General features: G+C 38.0%; 1 protein-coding gene across 3 annotated transcripts; it reads left to right on the top strand.

Moving 5' to 3' along the window:
* Positions 1 to 27,381, top strand: calcoco1a (calcium binding and coiled-coil domain 1a). Of its 3 annotated transcripts, none has more exons than XR_007441564.1 (16): positions 1 to 175; positions 4,590 to 4,749; positions 5,753 to 5,855; positions 6,591 to 6,793; positions 9,345 to 9,557; positions 11,031 to 11,179; positions 11,919 to 11,988; positions 12,985 to 13,140; positions 14,280 to 14,534; positions 15,467 to 15,592; positions 16,164 to 16,259; positions 16,752 to 16,839; positions 17,662 to 17,915; positions 19,693 to 19,784; positions 23,024 to 26,893; positions 26,927 to 27,381. XR_007441564.1 is itself a non-coding variant. In XM_022677072.2 (15 exons), exons 2-15 carry the CDS (start codon positions 4,618 to 4,620, stop codon positions 23,049 to 23,051), a joined length of 1,965 nt encoding a protein of 654 aa, XP_022532793.2. In that variant the 5' UTR covers positions 1 to 175; positions 4,590 to 4,617; the 3' UTR covers positions 23,052 to 27,381. The 3 variants fall into 3 exon arrangements, 1 of the variants encoding a protein (XP_022532793.2); XR_007441565.1 differs by having other exon boundaries at positions 23,024 to 26,448; positions 26,558 to 27,381; XM_022677072.2 differs by having other exon boundaries at positions 23,024 to 27,381.

The following is a 27,381-nucleotide window of genomic DNA, read 5'->3' on the forward strand; positions in this document are numbered from 1 at the left end:
CGGCACCGTGGAAACAGCCATGCTTGTGTTTTTGTTATTGTTGTTAAACGCTTGCGGCCTCGCTGCGGACGGGTAGCCGTTTTAGGGGGAAAACGGAGCCGCTGGAGCCGCGGAACGGGTTTATTACACCGGACAGCTGAGGAGAATCAGCGCGGAGGAGCTGAGAGTGAATAAGGTGAGTTTATTAGAGGTTAAAAAGCTGCAGAAAGTCTGACTGCATGTTTTACACGCAGCAAAAAATGAATATCGGCTGGAAAAAACGGTCAGTTTGACGAATTGCTTGTTATAATCTTAATTTTGCGGATTATTCATTGGATTATTATTGATTACAGTTGTAAAATCAGTGTATTTATCAGTGTTTAAAGCTGCGTGCAGCCTGTGGTCATCTGTGCTGGCTGCTTTAGGCCTTGTGTTTTCCTCATTTGCCTCATGTGCAAACTGTAATTTAGTTAACCTAGCTAACATAGCTAATTACAGTCTGTCCTGATGTTAAAGGCACCATATAGGCCCAAAGAAATGATGTTCAGAAGGATTAATCTACTAGATAGGTGACCAGATTAAGATTAACCCTTTTATCCCTGATTTTATTTTCCAGTGAGACATTCCAAGTTGCAAAAAATAATTTCATGGAGGTATAAGTTATATATACACTTTATACTTCATTATTTCACCTCAACATGCCTTTTGCAATCATTTAGTCCCCTGTGGGCAATGCTAAAATCACTATTACAAACTGTACAGCGAGCAAGGCTTTCATTGTTTAATACTTTTAACGGACAGAGATATACTTTAGAGTAGTCTGAGGTGAAATGAGTTTTGATGGGAGCCATGATGCTCCTGACCGCATCCCATCATCCTGTCCAGAAGGAAAAAAAAAACACTGCTGATTGGCTGACTCACAGACTTTTTTGTAGATAGCAGGCCAATCAGAACAATATAAGCAGAACAATAGCTAGGTTACTGTATCTATACAGATATAGATATTTTAGTTGTTTCCACTTGACTTAATTGTTTAGCTAGCTAGATCAATTTTAACATTTTTAAGATGATCTTATTAAACTTTCTTATTCCTGCTTGCATCTCCTTGAAAATAGCCAAACTAAGTACTGATAAGCAGCCGTTCTGTCTTTGCTTTAATATCTTTCAAATTTATCTGTTTATTTTACTGAGCAAAATGTAAAAAAAAGACTTCAAAAGGCTTTTTTTTCACAAGATAAGACTGTACTAACTTCTCATTCAGTTTGTAAATTAATATAAAAATTAGGTGTACTTTAGGGCTGCAGCAGTTAGTAAATATAATCAATAATGTTGATTATACATACTTATTGTCTCACATATTGAAAAGTCATTTCATCCTATATAAATTTGATCAGATTAAACATATTTTTAATTGTTTAAGACTTGAGTAGAAACTGCTCTTAAAAATAGGGGCTAGGAACAATATTCAAGACAGTATGAAGAGCTATAGCTAGGTGTGAGAACCCTGTTATTGTGTAAATGTTTATAACAGGCTAATAATTACTGTTATAAGAATACTGAGAATACTGTATAATATAATATAATATAATATAATATAATACTCTATAATCTCATTTGCATGCTTGTGACTTTGTAAGTATTCTGTTAAGCAGCCTATTATTCAGAATAGCCTCTCGGTACATAGTTAACAGTGTTCTCTGTGTGTCGGCCTGTAATACAATATGTTCCGTTTCCTGTTGCTAATTAAAGCCCTGTTGGCCTGTTGGTTCTGTTGTACTGTATTGCTTTCATTCAGTCACCTGTTGCCTTTAGAACTGCGCTTCCCCAGTTTCTGTATTATTTTAATAACATAATTATATTTATACATTTACTTGATCTTTAGGGGTTTTAAATTTGGAGAGAGAAAGGCTTTTTGTTCTTTCTGTCTTTTCCTCCCTCATGTCTTTTATTTTGGTGGTTGTTTGAAGGTTTATAATAATTATAGGGTTCAGTGTGTTATCTAGCTGAGTTCTCTGTACAGATGTTAGACTGAATTCTCTTTATGAACTTCTCCACCGTCTCCACCTTCTCCGCCCATGATGTTGCGGCTCTTTGATGGTGCTGTAAACAGACATTTTTAGATGAAGTAATTATTGATTTCACGAACAGCCGCAAGATTTGGCGCTTTAAAAGCGTTTATACCTGTCAGTGTAGCTCTATCGGTCATATTTTAATGTATCGAGTGAATAAATTAGGTTTTATAATGTTTGTGAGTTTCAGTTTTTTGGTACTTTGTCTTTCGTAATACAGCAAATTACTTTTAAATCAGTGTTTATATGTATAATTTGAAAAAGGCTTGGACGAGTAGTTTGGGAGGGGCACTGGATGATGTATGGGTTTAGAGACTGGGCTGGATGGAGAGCTGATTGTCTTATTGTTTTTATCGATTTTCTGATCTGCATATTGTGAGTACACAGAAACATCATCCTCGCCTGCAGAGGCCGAAATGACCACAATAAAGTGTTTTTTAAAGGTCAGGAAAGTTTTTTAAAAAATTAAGCAGGACTGATATGTTTTATTACTTCAAATAAACACATTTCAGGAATATAAAAAAAATATGGTTCTTTAAGAGATGTGCATTAGGTAGGACAAACATTAAATTAGTATTAAATGATTAAATTAATTTTTGATGTCCGTCACAAGATTTGTTTGGCTCTATATGCAGAGCTCTTGCTGTATTCGACTGATTTCCCTGTTAATAAAGGTTTATTCAGTTTTTATTTTAAATGGCTATTAGGTACAAGTTGGTCATTTGTCAGGAGATATTTCTTAAAGGGGCGCTAACCCCCCTGATTTTTGCTGACTCCACCCTCAGCTCAAAAAAAAAATAGTTTTAGAGGGGCACTGGGTGATGTATGGGTTTAGGGGCGGAGCAGGATGGAGAGCTGATTGGCTGAGCTGCAGATGGTTGGAAGTCAGCATTTTTTAAAGGTTTATTATAAACGAAATGTTTCTAATAATTTTAGGCAGGACTGATGTTTCATTACTTCGAAGGAACACATTTCAGATATTATTGGAAAAAAGATGGTTTTAGGTGTAGTGGCTCTTTAAGAGATGTGGATTAGGTAAGACGAATGTTTTAAAAAATATATATTTTATTCAAATATTATACGATTTTTGCTATTTTGTAATCTATAATACAGCAAATGACTCCTAAATCAGTCCTTTTTATTCAGGCATTTTATTTATCAGACTCGTCTCCTTCTGTTTAACCCCGTGTTGTCGGTAAATGAAGGCGGTTTCAGGTGAAATCACTGAGAGTCGGTGAGTTTAAAGCCTGAGGTCTGCAGAAAAACACTCTATAAATACGTCTGGTGGGGTTGAAGCGCTGAAAGTGGACCTCCTGTCAGGTCTGATGTACAGTAGAGTTACGCAGTCCGTCTCCAGCGGCCTGTCATCGCTGATTTGTGGTTTGACGACGTGTGCCGTGATTTATGGCCTGATGCTCTTTTGATTGCTGAGCTGTCTGCACGACAGGTTTGTCCTCAGGCATGTTCTCTCTGATTTTGTTTACCTTCATCTCTCTCTCTCTCTCTCTCTCTCTCTCTCTCTCTCTCTCACGAATATGAACTTTCACCTAAATGTGAACTCTGTAGCCGTCATTAATTTGTTTATTGAAATTAAACTACACTCAGTATTTGCATGCAGATCTCTTGCTGTAACTCAATGTAAATAAAGATAAAGCAGCTTTAGTAAAGATTTATATATATATATATACATTACTGTACAAAACTCACAGACTATTGTTCTCTTATGTAATGTCATTATTTTTAATTTAATTTCTAGTTTAAATGGCTATTAGGTACAAGTTGGTTATTTGTCAGGAGATATTTCTTCTTCAGAAGATAATGGATGTGTTTTAAAGGTAGGACAAAGGTAAAAAAAAAAATAATAATAATTATCATAATTATTATTAATTTATTCTGTAAAACCTTTTTTGTTTAGATGGGCCCAAAAAATCAAAAGACAAAACTCTTAAAAAAACATCTTATTTCCAACGCAGTGTAAAAATAACCTTTTAAATTTCAATAGAAGAAGGAAAAGTATATCAATAGTAAAATAAATAAATCACTGTCACATAAGAGAGAGAAATACATATTGGCTGAATTAATTTGAATGAACTATCCAGCAGTATTTGTGGAATTGAGGAGTACAAGATTTTTTTTTTTTTTAAGATTTCTCCAGAATAATAATCAAAGATATGAAATATGAATGATATTAGCCAGATAATATTTAATCAACATCTGTTAGATACATCATAGTAGCATACGTTGTATGGATATACTGATTAAATAAAAGTAAATACTATTTTAAATGAAATAAAAATTCTAATCTTAAGGGACAAAAACATGCAAATCCTGTTTAAAAGCATTTAGTATGTAATGTTTTATAAAAACTTTACCATCATATTACCACCACCATGTTTTACATTTAGTATGATGGCAGCTTTGTTAAATTTAGATTTTTTTCATTATTGTTTAATTGTTATGTTTAACGTGACGAATACTGAAATGAATTCTAATGAACTGAACATGTTTTTTTTTCTGCATGCTACCTGCCTGTGTTTACAGGTGCTGCACAGGTGTGGTGTATCAGGTCATGGAGAAGACGTGGAAGGTGGAGTTTCGGAACGTGGGGAGCAGCTACTTCCCTCAGAGCCGAGTGGAGTGCCACTACAGCATCAGCTCTCAGCACAGCTGGGCCAGCAACGACTGGATCGGCCTGTTTAAGGTGAGTCTCGACTGAACACACCTTTATACAGGTGTTCTCCTTTACAGTTCTACATTTATACAGGTGTTCTTCTCTACAGTTCTACCTTTATACAGGTGTTCTGTACAGTTACACCTCTATACAGGTGTTCTGTACAGTTCTACCTTTATACAGGTGTTCTGTACAGTTCTACCTTTATACAGGTGTTCTGTACAGTTACACCTTTATACAGGTGTTCTTCTCTACAGTTCTACCTTTATACAGGTGTTCTCTACAGTTCTACCTTTATACAGGTGTTCTCTACAGTTCTACCTTTATACAGGTGTTCTGTACAGTTCTACCTTTATACAGGTGTTCTTCTCTACAGTTCTACCTTTATACAGGTGTTCTGTACAGTTACACCTCTATACAGGTGTTCTCTACAGTTCTACCTTTATACAGGTGTTCTGTACAGTTACACCTCTATACAGGTGTTCTCTACAGTTCTACCTTTATACAGGTGTTCTGTACAGTTACACCTCTATACAGGTGTTCTCTACAGTTCTACCTTTATACAGGTGTTCTCTACAGTTCTACCTTTATACAGGTGTTCTGTACAGTTACACCTCTATACAGGTGTTCTCTACAGTTCTACCTTTATACAGGTGTTCTGTACAGTTACACCTTTATACAGGTGTTCTCTACAGTTCTACCTTTATACAGGTGTTCTGTACAGTTCTACCTTTATACAGGTGTTCTCTACAGTTCTACCTTTATACAGGTGTTCTGTACAGTTCTACCTTTATACAGGTGTTCTGTACAGTTCTACCTTTATACAGGTGTTCTGTACAGTTCTACCTTTATACAGGTGTTCTCTACAGTTCTACCTTTATACAGGTGTTCTGTACAGTTACACCTCTATACAGGTGTTCTCTACAGTTCTACCTTTATACAGGTGTTCTCTACAGTTCTACCTTTATACAGGTGTTCTCTACAGTTACACCTTTATACACCTTTATATGAGCTGATGTTGATTTTTCTCCAGGTGGGCTGGTCTTCAGTGAAAGACTACCATACGTTCGTGTGGGCTCTGGCTCCGCCCAGCTACAGAGAGGGGAACGATGCCCACTGCTGCGTTCACTTCCAAGGTTTATATTTTAATATATTTAAACAGCACCTGTTTTATTAAAAATAAGAGGGGTATGAATACTTTTGCAAGCCACTGAACGTGAGTCAGAGGGCTTAGAGCATAACTTACAGAGTGCAGAATGGCTTTGTTGAAACTGGGGCTTGAGTAATGAAGACGGGAGACAATGGCACAAAGGGCTGAGTGAGAGATTGCTTCAGAAAGCACAGCACAGCTCAGTGAGGTCATCGATGAGGTCATTAATGAGCTCATCTGCAGCGTGTGATTGGCTGCGTGCAGGAATTCTGAAATCTCTACCTCCGTCAGGATGATGGAGCGTTCGCTGGAAGAATGAGCTGATCTATTGGGATTTATAAATTTAGCAGTGGGTTTACAATGGGCCCTATTTTAGAGATCTTTAGTGCACTAGTCAACTGTGCATCGCACACCTTGTGCAGTTCAAAACATGCAAAAGGCATGTACTAATTCTCTTAATTATTTATGCGTGTTTTTTGAGCGTAATGTAGTATAAAATAAACCAATCAGAGTGCAAGTTGTCATTCCCTCTACTTTGGCACTTTCATATCCTTACAGCGCGGTGCTTTGCAGAGACACATGGACCTGAACTGCGACTGTGGTGGTTTTCTATCCTGTAGGGTCCTGAGCATTATTGAATATTTAGTGTGTAAACTGAAAAAGTTGAAATTAAAGCATATAATAATCTATATTTAATTCTCTTCCTGTGTTTCTCCTGCAGCCGGTTACCTGCCCGGCGCGAGTGCTGAGCAGTATCAGTTTGTGTATGTTGATGGGAAAGGTGAGGTGTGTTCACAGAGCGCTGCCTTCACCTTCTCTGCTCCTAAACCTCTGGAGGAGCTGGTTACTCTGGAGGAGGGGGAGCCGGGTCATGAGGAGGGGGAGGACATGCTGATGGTCATCCCCAGAGCTGAGCTTCTGCAGGTGAGAACCTGATTCTACCACATCACTGACCATAACAGTGACTCTGGTTTAAAAATAGACATTTTTACACTAATGTCTTCACAATGTCATATGTTACTTTCTTTAACATGTGTAATAATGCTCTGCTAAGTGCAGTTCAGCCACTGACCTAGTCTTAGAGTCTCTCAGAGTAAAACACCAAATCCACCGGAGATCCTATTTAAACCTATAGTTACCTACACACAGAGGTGGGTAGAGTCCAGGTCCAGAAAATACAAATCCAAAATCCGGGATTTTGTTGGTTGAGCTGCAGCGGAGCTGCCCAGGCAGTTGGAACAAAAAAAAACCTGGGGTGGATTTTTACTTTTAACTAGTGTAAACAGAACTGATCTTAACTGTTTTTACACCTACCTATCTCAATTATACTTGGCTGGTGGTGTTCCTTCATTGGCAAATTCTAACCATTTTTTTTTTTTACTGGGTAAAGTATATAAACACTGATGTGTTATTCGCACAAATAACACAGGAATGAACTGCATGCTGTTCCTAGCGCTGTTAGTTTTCTCCTCCTATCTGACGAGATTGCGTCGCCGCCCGGCTTCAGCTCTGCTCTGTCTGTGGGCGGTCCAGAGCCTGAGACGAGGTGGGCGGGGCCATGAATACTAATGTACTAATTCACGGGTTGAGGTAGACACGGTACTGCTTTTCCTGATCGATTCTTTTTGTATTTCTGAATATTTTCTTTTACTAGCCGCTGCTGCAGAACAATGATAAAGAGGAAGAGTTTAATCATGTACAGCATCATAAACAACTCTAGAGTTCATATTAACGGTTTTCATGCTCTATATGCAGCATGTAGGCGATTGACGTAGGCGGTTGCGCATCGCCTGAGGAAAATAGGGCCGTCATTGTGAATCCTGCTGGTTTATAACTGAACAGTTGTACAGGACTGTGGTGGGAAACATCAGTATCACATGAAGCTGCTTAGATGCTAATTGTCCTGTATTGACCTCTGAAAACAGACCACAGAGACATCAGAGCGTCTGTGCTTCAGTCCCCTGCAGCTCCAGATCCACCACGGCGCCTGGGCTTCTTTCAGCCCACAGTCTTCATCAGGAGGAGAGAGAGAGACGCTTCTTCCTCTGGACCACTGAATTATTCTGATTAATAGCTTTAGTCATCTTCCTTTCAGAGCAAAAATCCCAGAAAACAGACATTAATTGTTTTCCTCAAGTTAAATTTATTAAACATCCTCTCAGTGTAGCTTCTGTAGCTACTGGCGTGCAATAAATAATGTGAATTAAATCTAAAACACACACTTCCTTTTTGCTCTTTCATTATTTTTTATTAGAGGAAGATGACAAGACAAACAGGAAAACAGTTTCTCTTTCTTTCGTTCAAGCCACGCCCACATTTCACTGGATACAAAGGTTTCTGTACCAACAGTGGCGGATCTCGGATATTAGTATTAATATATTAATTAATATTAATAGAGGGGCCAAGTATTATTTCTTCAGTTACACATCACGTTTAAATACTTAAATGTCATTTTAACAAAAACATTTTATGCCTCAAAAAATAATAAAATCTGCAAAATAATAAAATCTGCAATCAAAAGAAATTGAAGAATTAAAAGGAAAAAGTATATGTTGCAAATTCAAAACAGAAAAAAATATATCAATAATATTTATGGACTTCTAAGACTGCTGATGTCAGCTTATTTTTTATTTATTTTTATTTTTTTGCTCTAGTATGTAATATGATTTGCAATTTATACCAATTACATGCATTAAGGAGGCCAATCAGATTTCAGCTGGAGCCATGGCCCCGCCCCTAGAACCACCAGTGTGTACCAAATATTAAGTTCTGTTTTTCTATTGTATCAGACACTTGTTTTTTTATGCCATAAAATAAATGCATTTTTTTTTTTTTTTAAATGGATCATACCATGTGTGTTTTAATTTTTTTGTTTAGATTTTGGTTTTAGATTCTGTCTCTCTCAGTTCCAGTTTAAAAACGATAAAAATTACACATCCCTCTTTTCTTTGTAGGTGGGGAAAAAAGGAGAATATCAAATATTTACACTACTTACTTATACTACTTACACTAGGGTTCCTCAGTGTATCGCTATCGGGCAGCATTTATATCCTGCTAGCTCTGAGGTTAGCGACTAATGCTAATGCTAATGCTGCTGCACCCAGCCTTAGTGCTGGAGAAATGTCACTGAAAGCTTAAAGCTGTAAATAAAGATTAACAACATTTTTTTTTTAAAGAATTACAGTTTTGTTTAATTAGGCGCTTCCTCCAGCTTCCTCATTAGAAGGGAAACATGGCGACACCCTTGTTCCTTACTAGTGTCATATAAAATGCTCCTTATAATCCGCTGCAGACCAGAAAATAGACGTTCATTAATAGTGCGCCTTATAATCTGAAAAGAATATGAGTAAATAATAAATAATGCATCAATTCACAGTATTAAAATTTGCTTATAATCAAATTCCAGGCATGTAATCGTTGATTAATGTATAGTATAAATGTGCTGATGGTATATTTCCTCCTGTGTGTTTCTCAGGGTCGACTGCAGGAGTGTCTAAAGGAGAGGGCGGAGCTTCTTCAGGCTCTGGAAGCTGCTGAGAGGAGTCGAGAGGGTGAGCAGGAGAGCGTGAGGAGGAGCAGGGAGGTCTGGGAGAAGCAGCAGGAGGAGCTGGAGAGAGAGATCTCCGAGCTTCAGGAGGAGCTCAGACACAGCAGAGAGCAGAGGGAGGAGCTGAAGAAGAAGCAGGAGGTACCAGATTACAGTACTGCAAAGATCGGGGGGGGGGGATCACAGGGAATCTCATGATACGATATCACAATCCTGTGATACTCGATATATATATCGCTGGACTCAAATTCTCCATGACAGCGATTTTCAAATATATAAAATGCACACAGCATTCTCGTTGCCATGGCAACCACCATTCGTTTGCCGGTTTTGTGCCGAATTCGGCGCCCCCGCTAGAAAAAGCACCACCTCTCAGGGGCACGCACTCACCGTCTTCTTGGCTTTAACTTCACTTTTAAAGGAAATGAAGGGAGCAGAGTCTGGAGGAAGAGTGGAGAGACAAACAGTACAAACTGCTCGAGGTCTAGTGTGAAGTTTCCACCAATCAGTGATGGTTTGGAGACATCTGACATGTCTGTCATCTGCTGGTGTTGATCCACTGTGTTTTATTATCAAGTCTAAAGTCAGTGCAGTTTTGTTTTCCCACAAAATCTTACAGCACTTCATATCTTACAGCTTCCCTCTGCTGAGAACAACTTATACGGAGATGCAGATTTCATTTTCCAGCAGAACTTGGCACACTGCCCACTCTGAGTACCAAAAGTACCAATTGGTCTTATATAATATTCTAATTTTCTATATACAGCAATAAAACACAGTTTACACTACAGATGCTGTGGGATTGATCTGATCTCATTATCATTATTGTGGGCTGCATCCCAGACCACACAATACCACATTAAACAGTGAGTACACAATAGAAGTGCTTTTATTGTTTTAGTAAGTAAAGTATTGTATTTTATTGTGTGGTTTGGGAGTCAGGCTGTAGAGATAATGGAGAATCACTTAAAGAGATAAAGCTGTACTACAGACTATCAAATACAACATTATCTTTTTATTTACTTTTTTATTTACTTTGGTATCCTTAAGGTGTGTTATATTCTTAACTTCTTGAGACCCTGCATCCTCATATGAGGACATTTCATTTCTGCTTCTCTGCAGCATGATAGTGGTCACATGACAACATTACACTAAATTGATTGAAAAGAAGATGACTGGAATCCCAGTCAAAAGTTTTTACAGCCAGTAAAAGTTTGTTTAATTGCTGTAGAAAGATAAAATTTGTTTTCGGACTAATTGGGTCCTTCTGATTCCAAATAGCATAGATCATTTTAAAATGTAAAATATGAGGAAATGTTTTTTGCAAGAACGACTTCCTGTACAAAAACAAAGTTTACTGTATATACTTGTTAGGTCTCACTAATCCCAAATTGCTTGGCGAAATAAAAATTGCACACCAAGCTAAAATCCAGGTTTTAGAAGGTAAAATGATCCTTGAAGCATCTTAGGTTTCCCAAAACATCGTAAAGAAGTTTTTTCACAGTTTTAAATGGAAGAAGATCCAAAAGTTCCTTAGATAACGTAGATCTTTATGTTATCTCTTTCTCCCTCTCTCTGTCTCCCTCTCTCTCTCTCTCTCTCTCTCTCTCTCAGGAGCTGGAGTGTGTGATTGTGAGTGTAAAGGAGGAGAATCAGGCTCTGATGGAGAAGAGAGCTCGTGGAGAGGAGAGAATCAGTCAGCTGGAGGAGGACATCAGGCTTCTGACTCAGAGAGGCCTGGAAAGAGAGACGGACCTGGAGAGGTCAGATTTTTACTTTTAATATACTGTATTTTCTCACTATAAGGGACACCAGATTATAAAGCGCATTAATTTTTAAAGGTAAACAAGTGCTGGATGTTAATCTACACAGATTTCTCACCTGAAAACTGTTTATTTGGGTGAGTAAAGCGCTTTATAGATTTCCAATATTTACACTAAAGCTAGCCTGACAGAGCTACACTGCCGCAACAGGCCATAATACTCGCCTCTGAACGGGGAAAGCGCTAACTAGCACTTAGCACAGTTAGTGAGTAATGCTAATGCTGTTCCAGCAGTGCTAGCTGAAGTTATCAGCAGTCTACAGTCTGACATACTCTTCTCTGAACGGCCAAAGAGCTAACTAGCACTTAGTGCAAATAGCGGGTAATGCTAATGCTGCTCCAGCAGTGCTAGCCGAAGTTAGCAGCAGGCTACAGTCCGACATACTGTCTTTACTATTTTCTTGCAATTTTTGCATTTCTGTTAATTACATTTTACAAAGGACTTATTCTAAGGAAAATGCATTTCTTCAGTTTTATGTGTTTTTTTTTATATGTTAATTTAAATGATCCATAAGTTTAAACATGCTAAGTAAAGACAAACCTGGTTTGTATGAGTTCCTAATTATCCAGCATATAAATTCCACCTTAAAAAAATAAGACTTGTCTTGTTTAACCCATTAACCAGTTATTTTATTTTTTATTTTTTTTGTTTAAAATGTGATTATTCTGTTCTTCTGCAGGATGAAAGAGAGAGCTAAGAAGGTCGCAGCTCAGAAGAAGGAAGAAGAGAATGAACGAAAGAACCTTAAGGTATATAATAAATACTTAGAAAGTCTAAACAGGCCTAAGGTACATAATGTTTATATAAAGCCTTATCACACATAGTATATACTACACTGTGATTGATTTAGCATTAATAATATATACACGCAGTCTTATGATGCATTTCTATCTATCTATTTATTTATTAGTTTATTTATGTAGAGCACGCTCTTATCTGCAGTACAGCGTGTGCAGACAGCGGGAGCCAGTACTCCCATTATAATATATAATATATAAGATGACCTGAAGGAGAAACAGCATCTCGATCCTGTTAAATAAATACTAAGGTAGATCACAAGGACGAATAATAAATAAATATTTATTTTACAGAGACACTGAGTTTATTAAAGGTGAAACGATTCCTCAAGAAATTCAGAAAATACATTTTCTGTGCATCAAGGAATTGTTTATTTAATTTTAAAATGCAGAGCACGGAATTAAGCGGGGACTTTTAATGTGAAACACCCACAGGAAAATACACGGCCATGAAATTACTGTATTATGTCATTTAGCTAAGATGAACAACATAAAGCCAATGTTTATGCCTTTATAATTGTTTAATGCCCTATATTAAATACTTGAAATACAAGAAATCCCAAGTTGAAATAAAAATAATAAAAATAATTTAACTTAATTTATTAAATTATTAATTATTAAATTATTACTTGTGATATCTATGTCTATTTTGTGTTTTATTTATTTATATTTGTGTTTGCAATTAGAAAATGTATGTTGTGAATTTAAAAATTAAACCAATTGGTCCTCATTATTAAGTAAAATTTCTTTTATAAAATCTCGTATTTTATGTTTTATCCGATTACTCGATTAATCAAATCGATTTTTCTGTAAAGTACTCGATTACTAAAATAATGGGTAGCAACAGCCCTAGAGTTTATATACCTGCATGAAGCACGTTTACACACACGACTGAGATACAGTAAATGTGTAACTGAGTGTGTAGTTTAAAGTTGTGTTTTTTATCAGGTAAAGTTGGAGCAGACGGAGAAGGAGCTCCACAGTCTCTCCACAGAGTTCCAGAGTCTGAGAAGCTCTCTGGCTCAGAGAGACACTCACGCCCTGCAGCTCCGAGACACCATCACCACCCTCACTCACAAACTCAACAACGCCCACAGGAAGGAGGTGAGAAAATAATAATGATAACAATAAATATAATAATTTAACCCAAAATTACAGCGTTCCAATTATTTTCTCTCGCCTTTGTTATAAGTTGGATATCTACTTGCTCATCTTTGCTCCTAAAGCCTTCAGAGCTTCAGACTATTTAGGGCTGGGTATCGTTTCAAATTTTTCGATTCCAGCACCGATACAATATGTTGAATTCAGTATCGATACCCAATTGATAGTTTTTCCGATACCTTTTTCTAAATTGCCACCAAAAAATACAAAAATCAGTAATTATTATTACACAACCTATTTATTTTAATAGCCAACATGAGTTTTCTCATACTGTCACCATGAGAGACTCCATCCTTCAGGTCAAAAATGTAAATATTTATCTACACATATTGCTTCATGCGTTTCAGTTTAAAGAGTTCTTTTTAAAAATAAACATCAGCATTACATTGACAAAATTAAATTAAATTAAATTATATTATTGGTGTCAAATCACATAAAAATATATTATAATCATGATTCTCTTTTTTTCTTTATGAGAATTCAGAATTGTTTTTACCGTGCTGTGTGCGCTCTCCATGTTGCCACGTTAATGCACATTTCATGCAAAGTATCGAAACAAGCACCAATTAAAAAAATAAGTAATTTTAGACCTTTCGTTACTTTTGGTAGTACCGAGACATTTCGGTCGGTGCCTTTTTGGTATCAGATTTTGATTCCCAGCCCTTATAAAAGCGCTACATAAATTCATCTACATTTCAACTTAAAATATCTTATTTTTCTTTCCACTACATTATCCGAAATGTATTGCTCCAGCCCCCCACACTCCAAGAAAAAAGACAGATCCATAACAAAACCTTTAAGAGGCGGCAACGAAACATTATAAACAGCTAACTCTGTATATCGCTGTTGATTGGCTTTAAAAAAACGGCCCTGGCATCAAAAAGCGGTTGTTTGATTGGCCTCAGCCTAAAATGATTGACATATCCTCTTCCCTTTGCTTACGCCCACTGGCTCTCCAGCCTGCTTGCTATAGCGTAATTCTGACCTCTGGTGTTCAAACAATGCAACTGCATCATATTGAATAGCAACACACATCACTACTATCAAATTAATATTGTGTGTGTGTACGTTCTGTGCTGCAGGCGGCGATCGAGGCGGCTCTGGCGGATCTGCGGGGGGTTCAGGAGCGTCTGGGTGGGAGTGAGCGCTGTGTGGAGACTCTGAGGGGGGAGCTGAGAGACATGGCGGCTCAGAGAGACGCCGCCCAGGCCGAGCTTCACCAGGCCAGGCTTCAGGCGGCTCAGCTCACCCTGCAGCTCGCCGACTCCAGCCTCGCCCTGCGGGAGGGGCGCGCCAGCTGGGCTCAGGAGAGAGAGAGCCTGCAGCACAGCGCCGAGGTGAGGGGGGGGGGGCAAAAGGGCATTTTTAATGTTGATTAATATCGTCTTTATTAGCCTTTAATGTGCTCACTTTATCTACAGGAGTTTATCTACAAAAAGCAGTGATAGTATTCTGTCTCAAGCATTTAGCAGGCTATTTTCAGTGCAGTATAATCGTTAAATACAGCATTTTTATTGGCTCCCATTGTTAAAGTTTAAAGGCCTGCGTCGTTAATGATTTTATTACAGCAGTGTAAAAAAGAATTTAAGTCAGGGAAATGTAAAATGATGCAGCAAATGATTACAGAGCATTTTTATTTTAGTCAACTCAACAGTTAACTTTTTCTTTAAACTCATCTCATCAGAGTTTAGTCAAGTTATACCAGATTCACGCTACACGATTTTAGCCCAGTTTTTCAGTCGCTGAGAGTTTTTCATCGCTCTCCAATAAAAACTCGTCTCGAAGGGAAATCAGGGATTCAGCATGCTAAATATCGGACTCAGTCAGCGACTGGGAGTTAAGAACTGCAGCTACCTACAGCCAATTGAATCACATAGAAGAGAAACCAGAGTTCTGTATAACCACAGTTATGAGTTAGGAGATCTTTTGAAGATTTTTTTGACAAAGCTAACTTGAGTTTATTCCAAAAATAACTGATAATCAGTTAATTAGTTAACTTTTAAAAAATATATATATATGAAATATTTATGAAGTTTGAGCTGCAGCTCATTTATTGTTTTTTCTCGTCACCCTTCTGCTGTTGAGCTATCGCTAGTAATGAGGTATATATATATATATACAGCTGACTAGTATAATATAATTGACTAGTGTACATGCCTATATAATATGTAAAAATAATAATAATAATATAAAATATAATTATATTATGATTTTAACTGGTCCTGACTTTAACTTGGTGGTGTATTTTGTGTGTATTGTGTGTGATTAGATGGACAGGATGCGCTTGGAAATGCTGAACGATGAGATCCAGCAGAAGGAGGAGCTTCTGCAGGAGGAAAGAATGGAGAGAGAGAAGGCGGAGGTGGAGCTCGGGCGAGAGAAAGACTGTAATCGGGTGAGAGTGGGAATGTTCTTTAACCACAATTCTGCTTTACTGATTAGAGGTTTTTGGAATAGGGGCATAGAGACTTCTCCTTAAAGGCCAGGTGTGGCTGCAGGTCTTTTTATGCTAATCATGCTGGAGCTCGGTTGTGTGATTGGTTAGTTACTTGGAAATTATATTCATTTATTTCTGTGTTTTCTGGGAAAAAAATCCAGAACGCTGCAGTTTCGGAAAAAAAAATCATATTACACCTGCTCTATATTTTAGTTATATGATTATGATTATACACCTGTAATACATTAGCAACTACCTAGCAACACCTAAGCAATGACCACAGATATGCTAGCAACCACCTAGCAACAGCTTTGCAAAAACGTAGCGAACACCTGGAATTCCTTAACAACACCTTAACAACACCTTAACAACCACTTGGTAAATCATAGCAGCACTATAGCACCCACTTAGCAATGACCTGGAATTCCATAGCAACAACTTCTTCTTTGTCTTCGTCTTCTTCGTCTTCGTCGTCTTCTTCTTCGTCTTCTTATTCTTTTTCGTCTTCTTCTTCTTCTTCTGTGTGCAGGTTCAGCTGGGTGAGACTCGGCGGGAGCTGCAGGAGCTGAAGGCGAGTCTCAGAGTGGCTCAGAAGGAAAAAGAGCAGCTGCAGACGGAGAAACAGGTGTGTGAGAGCGCTAGATAAATTTGACCCTTAAACTTCACTTAATGTCAGACTCTCAAGAGAGAGTCAACCGTGCTTCAGCCGGTGTTCTGTCGAGTTGCTTCCCTAGTGTTTATTTATTTAAGGTCTCAGTAAAACACAGAATCAACCGGAGATCCGATTAAAACCTACAGTTACTTGCTAACGTAGGATAGCTAATGTTAACTAGCTGGTGTAAACAGAGCTTTAATCTCTTTAGCTGACAAGACAGCACTGGCTCTGCTGCAGCCCGGCGTCAGCTCTGTCTGTGGGCGGCCCCGAGCCACAACCATTAGAACTTATAATTTAATTCCATTGGTATTGAGTTTATCTTACTAAAATTAAAAGTGTAATGTATTACACAGTTTTCTTACTGCTCTTTAAAATCACATGCGTCTCCTTGACCTTGCTTGTGTTTGTGTGTGTGTGTGTGTGTGTGTGTGTGTGTGTGTGTGTGTGTGTGTGTGTGTGTAGGAGGTGATTGAGTATATCCGGCAGCTGGAGCAGAGGCTGGAGGCTCTGAGTGAATCTAAATGGAGCGCGACGGCGTTGCTGCAGAGCAGTGAGTAACTCCTCACTCTGTGTCCTGCAACATGATAATAAACACTGATCAGTGTGATACAGCACACTGCAGTATGTCAATGTCATGCAAAAGGAACCATGTCAAATATATATATATATATATTTTTTTCTTTTATCTAACAAATAAATCTATTAATGTTTTGTTTTTTACAGCGTGGTGGCCTCTATTTTCCACCATGTCAGTCCAAATTGTGGAAATCTAAGCTTACTACAAATGAATGGAAGCACTTTACGCATCCAAATAAACGTTTTTCAGGAGAGAAATCGGTGTTAATAGTGCTTTTTTTCTAGTGCTTTAAAGTAAAAAGATTTATCTTTTAAAAAAGTAAAGTTTTGTTTACTTCAGCGCCCCCTAGTGGCAAGACCTGCACAATTGCAAAGGTCCCTATTTTCGGCCGCCTTATATCTAGCTTAAAATACCCTATATTAACTGTAAAAATTATATATACATAAGCTTTTATTTTAATAATAACAGCTCTTAACCTGATATTGGTGGAAACACATGAACACACTCCTAAACCTTGTATAAAGCCTTGCCATTAGAGTTGATGCTGTTAAAGCTGTACATCATATTAAAGCCTATAGATTAAGAATGGGATGTCGCACCACAAGTTCACAAGTTCACATGTGTAGCACTTATTTTTGGTGCTGTTTATCAGGCTGTTCTACACACAGCTCCACAGCTCTGCTCATAAACTCTGTCTGCACCTGCAGGACAGTAAATCCCGCGTGGCTCTAAGTGCGTGTGCGTGTGTGTGTGTGTGTGTGTGTGTGTGTGTGTGTGTGTGTGTTTGGCCCGCAGGTCGTGCAGACAGTCCTCTGTCAGACTCTGAGGATGAGAATCCCGAGGCTCTACAGGAAGCTCGAGCCTCCAGAGCTCTGAGTCACTACAGTCTGTGTGATCAGCCCCAGCCCGACCTCCTCCTCCCGGCCACGCCTCCTCCCTCCCCCCGACACCTCCACACCTCCCACGGGGTCGTCATCAGCCAGCCAGCGCCGTACTGCTGCCCACCACAGCCCAGCAGCGACTCGCACGCCGCTCACAGCTCCGAGTCGGTGAGTCAGAACACCACGCCCGTTTCCTGTTCTAACAACCGGACCGGGACCAAAACACTCACTGATCACGTTTCATTCATTTACAGTCAGATTGAGGTAGAGAGAGATAGAAAGAGAGGTAGAGAGAGAGGTAGATTAAGGTAGAGTGAGTCAGATTGCAGGAGAGCAAGAGAATGAAAAGTAGAGCAGGGTAGATTGAGTCAGAGCGAGGTAAAGTTAGAGGTAGAGAGAGGTAGAGTGAGTCAGATTGAGGTAGAGAGAGAGAGGAAGATCTAGGTAGAGTGAGTCAGGGTGAGTCAGACTGAGGTAGATTGAGTCAGTCAGATTGAAGTAGAGAGAGAGGAAGATCGAGGTAGAGTGAGTCAGGGTGAGTCAGACTGAGGTAGAGTGAGTCAGAGTGAGGTAAAGTTAGAGGTAGAGAGAGGTAGAGTGAGTCAGTCAGATTGAAGGAGAGCAAGATAATGAGAATAGAGCGAGTCAGATCGGGGTAGAGTGAGGTAGGGAGTGAGGTAGGGAGTGAGGTAGGGAGTGAGGTAGGGAGTGAGGTAGAGAGTGAGGTAGGGAGTGAGGTAGGGAGTGAGGTAGGGAGTGAGGTAGGGAGTGAGGTAGGGAGTGAGGTAGAGACTGAGGTAGAGGGCCACAGTGATTTCATATACCAAACTACTTCAAGTGCTTAAAAACCTTATTTTAATCTTAATTTATCATGTTTATGGTGGATCTCAGGATCCAGCAGCGTCAGTAATACAGAGTGATGTGTTTATATATAGCTGGAGACGTCGGTCTGTTTAAATCAGAACTGAAGGAGTTCTGTCTGAATATCATATTTTTGGAGATCTTAAACTCTAAACATCGCTTCCCAAATAAGACGTTTTAATTTTGTGCGCATTATTTTCGAGGAGAGAGAAGAAATTACAGAGTTGATGAAATTACAGACTTTAGATTTAGGTCAGAAGCAGAACCTAAAAACAGAATAAACTTTATCTGAGACCTGCAGCAACACATCTCCAACTTAGAATTACAGCTTTTTCTTATTATGGGACACAAACTTATACAGACTTATTATTATACTGTGTGAATGTTAAACATTGAGTGGAAGTGATTTGTAACACTGTTATTTGTTTATAACACTTAATTAATAATTAGTTGAGACATTACTTAAACCATTTACCACTTTTTCTTAATATTTAAAGTTTAATAATAAAGTTTTAAACTGATGTTTTTAAAGCAATGGAAGAAACTGAGTGAAATGCACTTTTGCGCTTCCATTCTTACATACATTAAATTGTCTAAAGTAAAAATAATGAAGTAAAAATTGATGAGTTTCTTTGATTTTAGCAAATTGAAAACCTCTGGAATATAATCAAGAGGAAGATGGATGATCACAAACCATCAAACCACCAAACTGAACTGCTTGAATTTTTACACCAGGAGTAAAGCAGCATAAAGTTATCCAAAAGCAGTGTGTAAGACTGGTGGAGGAGAACATGATGACAAGATGCATAAAAAAACTGTGATTAAAAACCATCAGGATTATTCCACCAAATATTGGAATAATTTCTGAACTCTTAAAACTTTATGAATATGAACTTGTTTTCTTTGCATTATTTGAGGTCTGAAAGTTCTGCATCTTTTTTGTTATTTCAGTCATTTCTCATTTTCTGTAAATAAATGCTCTAAATAACAATATTTTTATTAGTAATTTGGGAGATATGTTGTTTGTAGTTTATAGAATAAATATATATATATATATTTATAATTATATATGTGTGTGTTTCAGGAGGAGGAGTATGAAGTGGCTCATTCAGGTGGGAACAGCTCTGGAGAGGAGACAGCCCTGCTCCTGCCTGACCACACAGATGCTGCTCTCAGGTACACACACACACACACACACACCACACACACACACACACCAACCATAAAATACCTGTCATGCTGTCACACGTTTCCACTCGTGTCATGTTGGTGAACTCTGTCCACACAGGCAGCCACGTCACTGTCAAGAGCACACTGCCCTCACAACACACACACACACACACTCTCTCTGACACACACTCAGAAAGAGATTTACGGTGACAGACTGAATATGGCGTGGAGATGGAAGTTTTGAATACCTCCTCATAAAATTAGTGAGGGAGAGAGAGAGCGAGGGATAAAGATAGAGAGAGAGAGAGGGAGCGAGGGATGAATGGGTGCGGGGGGACGGGTGATGGGAGGACAGAAGGACAGATAAGTTGACAGCGAGCCATAGCAGTGATTTACTGACGGGGTGGTCGGCGCTCACCGCCCAATTTTCAGCATCATTAAAACCATCTCTCTCCCTCTTCATTCTCTCACTTCACTCCCTCACCCTCTCACTCACTCCCTCGATCTCTCACTCGTCCACTCCTGATCCCTCCATCCCTCTCCTCTCATCATCTCCCCTTTCATAATTCACTTCTCTTCTTCTCCACTTCATGTTAAACACATCACTCTATAGGGCTGCACGATATTAAAAAAAATGTACATTGCAATACAATAATTACAATATCGATTTATCGTACAATTAATAAACATGACCTCAATAATATTTGATAATCGTGATATCATCTGTTTTGTTAATTGGTATTTTTGTTTAAATATATATATATATATATACAGTGAACAGTATTTTAGCCAGTCATGCTTCAATAACTGTGACTCCATAACACACACACAGTGTGGACTAAAGTAGTATATTATATATAATGAGTATATAATTCTCTAAGTTATTATAATAAATGTTTAATCAATTTTTTGCTGTCTTTAAAAAAGTATATAATTGCTTTTTTATGTTATTTTTTATCATTATGTCAGTGGCCTTTAATAATCTTAAAATTACAAAAATATCGCAATAATTTCTGGGACGTCACCAGCCCCGGTGCGATCAAGAGCCAGCATCGAGCTCTCAAAACCCGAGGAAAACATTGAAACAACAGTAATCAGCCTTTTAATCAGACATTTAAAAGGTAAATCGGCTTTTTATAAAGTAAATAAGAAGAGCGTGTGTTTTCTGGTATTAAAAGCGTGAATTCAGCTGTATCTGGAAATATTTGCACTATAGCTAGACTGAGGAGTTTATGAGTTTACGAGCACGTGCCCAACCATGTGGATGGAGGTCATGCGTGCGGTAACGCAACCTCGTGTTTACTCCTCCTTGTGCTTCTTAGGCAGCAGCAGCCTGTCCCTCACACAGACACAGAGACAGCGCTGTGTATCTACTTCTTCTTGTGTCAAGAATCAAAACATTGCAACATGACACGTTTGATTTAATTGCCTTTAGTGACATCACACGTCTTGTGATGTGACTATATTGCGCATGCACACATCATGATGGCGATGCTTAAACGATATATCGTGCAGCTCTATCACTCTAGGTCTCACAACACCAAACAGTCTGAATCTGATGGGTTAATTAATGTCTGTGATAATATCAGAGATAATATCAGATCTAGTTAAGTGCAGATTTTTAAGAGCAGGGAGGACCTGCAGAGTACGCATACATGCTGTTCATTCTTAGTTTTTTGTTTTTTATATATATATATTTTTTTTATATCTAATTTTATGGCTTGTCTCTGATTATTAGAGAAATAGCATGTGAGCAGATGTAATTCAGTTCACATTATGTACACTATATGTTATTATACAGTTCCTTCATTCTTATTAATGTCAGCTGGTATGACCCGGTTTTCTCAATCAGCCAATGAGCTGTCAGCTCACATGCCGCTCAGTTCTCGGGGGCATTAATGTAAAGAGCTAATACTGTTCAAAACGGCGTAAAGCTTCCTTCTGCTGTCTGAAAAATGATTCACGAACGACTCGAATCCTACACTTATCGTTTTTATCTTTTAGCTCCATTCACTCTCTCTCTGAAGAGCAGCCTGTAGCGTTCTGCAGAACAGAATCCATTTAAACTCAGGCTGAAATAAAACAGAGACGCTTTATGAGGAGTTTGGTCCTTTCTTTTTCTTCTCATTATTCTGAAGATGTGAATGAAGAAAGCTGTGTACCGGTCTATCCTCTGTTCACTAGTGAATAAAAGAGTGAAACATCTATACAGCTGCTTCCTTTCCTTTTAGAAAACCGTATAAATTCAATAAATAAATAAAAATCAATAAAATATTAAGAGTATCTTACTGTTATTCCACAGCAAACAGGTTCCACAACCTTCTCTCCTTTCCCCAATTACTACTGATCATTCCCTCCATTCCCCCTCTCCTCTCTTCTATTCCTTCTCTCCTCCATTTCTCCTCTACAGGAGAAAAGCGGTAGGAAAGGAGGAGGAGGAGAGGACAGATGGAAGAAAAGAGAAGATGGGAGCAGTAGTAAAGTAGTAAAGAAGAAATAGTAGAGGAAAGGAGAGGAGGGGTAGAGGAGTGGAGGAGAGGAGCAGTAGAGAGGAGGAGAGAAGGGATGGAGGAGAAAATAAAAGAAACAGTAGAAATGTAGGAGTATGAAAAGAAGAGGGATAGAGGTGAGGAACCGAGAGCAGGGATGATGGAGAGGAGAGGAGAGGAGGAATGATGGAGAGGAGAGGAGGGATAGAGGAAAGGAGAGGAGAAATGATGAAGAGGAAGAGTAGGAAAAGAAAGGAGAGGAGGAATGATGGAGGGAACAGGAGGAGAGGAGAGAAGAGGAGGGATTGAGAAGAAAAGAGAAAAGGATCAGTAGGAGAGGAGGAGAAGGAGAGAAGAAGAGAGGTGGAGGAGAGAAGAGAAGACAAAGCAGTAGGAAAGGAGTAGTAGGAGAGGAAAAGAGAGGAGGGATGGAGGAGAGAAGTAGTAGTAGAGAGGAGGGATGGAGGAAAAGAGAGGAGAGGAGGAATCATGGAGAGGAACAGTAGGAAAGGAGGAGAAATTGGAGAGGAGGAATGGAGAAGAGAAGAGGAGGATTGATGGAGAGGAGCAGAAGGAAAGGAGGATTAGGAGAGAAAGAATGATGGAGAGAAACGGTAGAAGAGGAGAGATATGGAGGAATGATGGAGAGAAACAGTAGGAAAAAAGAAATTGGAGACGAGGAAAAAGGTCTCTAGAAGAACCAAATTCTCTTCATAAGCTTTACTTATACTGACCTCTGCTGTCTGTCTGTTACAGTGATCTGGTGGAGAGCCCCCTGTGGTGAGGAGTGGAAGTGCAGGAGCTGTTTCGCGTTGCACCAGGATGAAGCGCGTGACCCTTCTGTGTACAGTATCACACGCGCCCTCCTCAACATACTGACAAACTATCTGAATATGCAAATCGCTTTACACTTTATATGCACTTTCTGTATGCTCAAGCTACTAGCCCAGTCCGTCTCACACACACACACACACACACACACACACACACACACACACACGTCCCTGCACCAGTACCGTACACATAGCAACAGGAGAGTTCAGAAATCATTCAGAGAGTGTGCGAGAGTGTGAATATATGTGTGTGTGTGTGTTTATGTGTGTATGTGTGTGTGTGGGGGAGGGGGGGGATTGGGGGGGGGTGCTAACCATTGGATCTGTGTGTTTTCCGCGTGTGTTTAGACGTGATAATTTAGTGCCTAGTTTTGAATTATGCTTTACAGCTATTTACCCAAGTACTGAACACACTACAGCAGACTTTAGAGAGTTACTGAGTGTTTAAGAGCAGAACAGCTGCAGGCATTTTATAAGCTCATTATTTTAGGTTTAAGAGTGTTTTTAATTTTATTTTTACTTTTTACTTTTTACCTTAAGATTATGGCATCATAATTACTGAAGCGTGTTGCTGCCAAGTATAATGAAAATAAAAAAACAGCATGTTATTATTACATGATCATATGATCTTATATCATAATTCTAACCTAAACCTCTTGTAATTATGAGATATAAAATTCGTCAAATATGTCATAAAAATTGCATATGCTGATTGTGATAAAAAAAATTAAGTTATTATGAGATTATGTCATATAAACAACATGTCATGATAATGACAATTTTGTGTTTCCTGTATAATTTTGATGCACATCTTATTAATAAGAATAAAGTATTTTGTTATTCTTAAAAAATACATCTAACTTATGATAAAGATTTGTCATAATGTCATATGTTGTAATTAATAATTATCAACAATTTTCAAGTTATTATGTTTATAATTACCAAATTGCAATTTATATTACATAATATAATAAAATAAGATATTTAAGATCCCGTAATAATATTTTTTAAAATTATACTTGGCAGCATTACTTATCTGTATGTAATATTTTTATTTTGTAGCTTTATAAAGTTATAAAATATAAAGTTAACAGCAGCCTAAACGAATTGCAGGAGTCAGAAAGGAAGTTGCATGAATGTATTAATGAACGAATGAATGGAAGATGAAGATGATGATGGTAAGAAGGTAATGAAAGGATAATAGAAGGAGGTAATGAAGAGACTCACGTGGCAGTTTAGATTCCTGAACTCTAAACGACGTTTTTTTCGCCATAATAATCAGTTTAGGGTGTGAAATAAAAAAATGGGTCAATGACATGATGTGCATTATAAAATAAAAGTCCATTAATTTCTTTTTTTTTAATTATTAGATAAATATGTGTAACGCACACTGATGAGAAAAGTGAGATGGAAAGTGGGCGGGGCTGCTTTATCATTGAAGCATATGGAAATGGGTGGAGCTACATACTCCATTGACAAGGCATTCACAGGTTCATATTTTGCCGACTGCAGGAATGACGAACCTGCCTGGCTGGATACTGTCAGTAACTAGTGGGAGGCGGCGCCCCCTTGAGGAGAATTTTCCTGTAAAAAACAGTTCTTTGCTGCATTTAATTCACAACCAGACGAGACGTGTGTCGATAAGTGAGATACAGCAGTTGATTGGTTTGCTTGCCCTGTTGTAACGGGTCTGTTAAGAGATGCTGCTCTGTTTGCCTATTGGTTCAGGTGGTGTAAAGCAGGAATATCTTAGAAAATATAGGTTTATAATAATAATAATAATAATAATAATAATAATGTTTGTTTAGACAATTAAACAAATTGTTTAAATTTTTTATGAATATCCCCATACAAAACTTTTACGTTTTTCAATACTGATAAATAATTATAAATCATTGTGTGCAGTTTTCATGTGTAGCTGCAACATTTTCTCATTTACATTTTTTTAACTAATTTGTACCAATAAAGCTTTGTAGGTACAGAATTAATAGGAAGTAAGAATAAGAAAAAAATACTAATTATAAATCTTTATTTAAAAGCCATTTTGTCATTGACCCATATTCAAAAATATGGTTGTTTTATTTATTTCTAATTATTTTTTATTATTATTATCAATAGGTATAATATAAAACCAAACTTAATCTTAATCTTAAACTGATTTGAAGTGTTAAAACCGCTGATGATGGAGATCCCGTCTCCCGTCATATAAAGAAATGCATGCACAGGTTGCCAGAGTGTAATGTACAAATCTGAATACGGTAACCTTTTCTTTAATATATATATATATATATATATATATATATATATATATATATTTATTTTATTGAATAAATACTTGGAATTCAAGGAAACATTAAAATCGGAATGCCCAGCTGCTCTCACTGAGTGCCTCAATCAGCAACAAGAAAAGGCATCTAATTCGTTTAAATCAGGTTTTCCTATTAGTGATTTGATGAAATGCCACGTGGCTGCTGTGCCTCCCTTATTTTGCCTTTTTTAGCCTTAGAAAACTGATCTGCCGAGAGTTCGGCTCACTTTCAGAGAGTTATTTTGGAGAAATGTTACAGAATCTGCGATAAATTAGGATTTACTTTTGTTTTCTAGTGTTAAAAAAAGATTAATCATTTTTTAGATTATGTGTTTTACTGGCAGAATAATATAAAATAACATATATATGACCACCTCATTGTTTCTACAGCCGTTATCTGCGTTCAGCTCCAGCTTGCTCTTTCATTTTGTGGGTTTTAAGCCTTTAAAAGTCACGAATCTCAAGCTTTTTTATACACGACATTTCACAATCTGCTTTATCTACTTTTATTCATACACTGGTTATTACATATATTATTAACTGTTAATTAAGAGTTTTTGGTTTACTCCTGTACTGTGCTAAACTGAGCATTTCTGTTACAATATGTTGGATATTTACCGTATTTTTCGGACTATAAGGCGCATTTTGTAATTTTAAGTTGAGTAAAGCTAAGTTATGTAAACAAAACTGTAATTTAGAAAAAAGTGCTGGATGTTAATCTACACAGATTTATCTCCTGAAAACTGTTCATTTTGGTGAGTAAATCGATTCTGTTTATTTACAGTAGGATTAGATTTCTAGATTTCCACTAAGGCTAGCTGCGGTTTGCAGCTAATGCAAGACTACAGTCCGATAATACTCACCAGCAAAAGAGCTGGTGCTTAGTGTGGTTAGAGGCTAATGCTAATAATGCTCCAGCAGTGCTAGCCGGGGTCAGCAGCAGGCTATAGACCTATAATTCTCACCACTGAACGGCGAAAGAGCTAGCACTTAGTGTGGTTAGCGGCTAATGCTAATGCTGCTCCAGCAGTGCTAGCCAGGTTTAGCAGCAGTCTACAGGCTGATAATACTCACCTCTGAACGGCGAAAGAGCTAGCACTTAGTGTGGTTAGCAGCTAATGCTAATACTGCTCCAGCAGTGCTAGCCAGGTTTAGCAGCAGGTTAGAGGCCGATAATAATCACCTCTGAACAGCAAAAGAGCTAGCACTTAGCATGGTTAGCGGCTAATGCTAATGCTGCTCCAGTCTCGGTGCTGAAGAAACTTCATTAAAATTGATGATTTTTGGTAAAATAAAAGGATTTTAGCGCACCTTATAGTCTGAAAAATACGTTACACAACTAAGCTGGCCTACATTCATACCTGATAATAGTGTAGAACATAAAACACTAAATTTAAGGTTATATTACTTATATTATGTTACAGCAGAAGATACAGTAGATGTTTATACAGAAGTGTGTCTCTACATTAGATCAGTGTGTTAAGAGTGTGTGTTATCGGATCACTGAACGTGTGTAAGTTGGATTTTATGGACAGCATTATGATTATGATGATAAAAGGCACTTTAAAACATTAAAGCGTTAAAACATTAAAGCGTAATGAAATATGTGCATGTGTCATCTCTCGGTGGATTTTTACCCTTTTACCATTGTAAAATAACCGCTGTTCAGATAGATAATCTGCTGTGCCATCTCCAAGAAATCCTATAAAATCCCAATCCTGAGCTTTAACCCTATCTAGAACTGTATCTAGAACCTCTGAGAGAGCTGCGGTGGAGCTCCTCGGTTCAGGGCAGCTGTGTTTATGGCAATAAGTCCCTCACTCTGTTTCCAGTAATATCCTCTTTTGGTTTGTGTTTGCTTTCGTTTTTTTGTGCGATTAATCTTATATTCACTTATCCAGTATGTATTTTCTAGACTGTGCAGTACTGTACGGGTTCGGGTGGGTTTCAGTAATAAAATGTCGTTAATGTAA

This window comes from Astyanax mexicanus, chromosome 13 (genome assembly GCF_023375975.1).
Source record: "Astyanax mexicanus isolate ESR-SI-001 chromosome 13, AstMex3_surface, whole genome shotgun sequence".
Lineage (NCBI taxonomy): Eukaryota > Metazoa > Chordata > Actinopteri > Characiformes > Acestrorhamphidae > Astyanax > Astyanax mexicanus.

Coding starts and splice junctions, on each gene's coding strand:
- calcoco1a (XM_022677072.2), top strand. CDS start 4,618: ATGGAGAAGACGTGGAAGGTGGAGTTTCGGAACGTGGGGAGCAGCTAC. Junction 5,856..6,590: donor CTGCTGCGTTCACTTCCAAG/GTTTATATTTTA, acceptor TTTCTCCTGCAG/CCGGTTACCTGCCCGGCGCG. Junction 16,260..16,751: donor AGCTGCAGACGGAGAAACAG/GTGTGTGAGAGC, acceptor GTGTGTGTGTAG/GAGGTGATTGAGTATATCCG.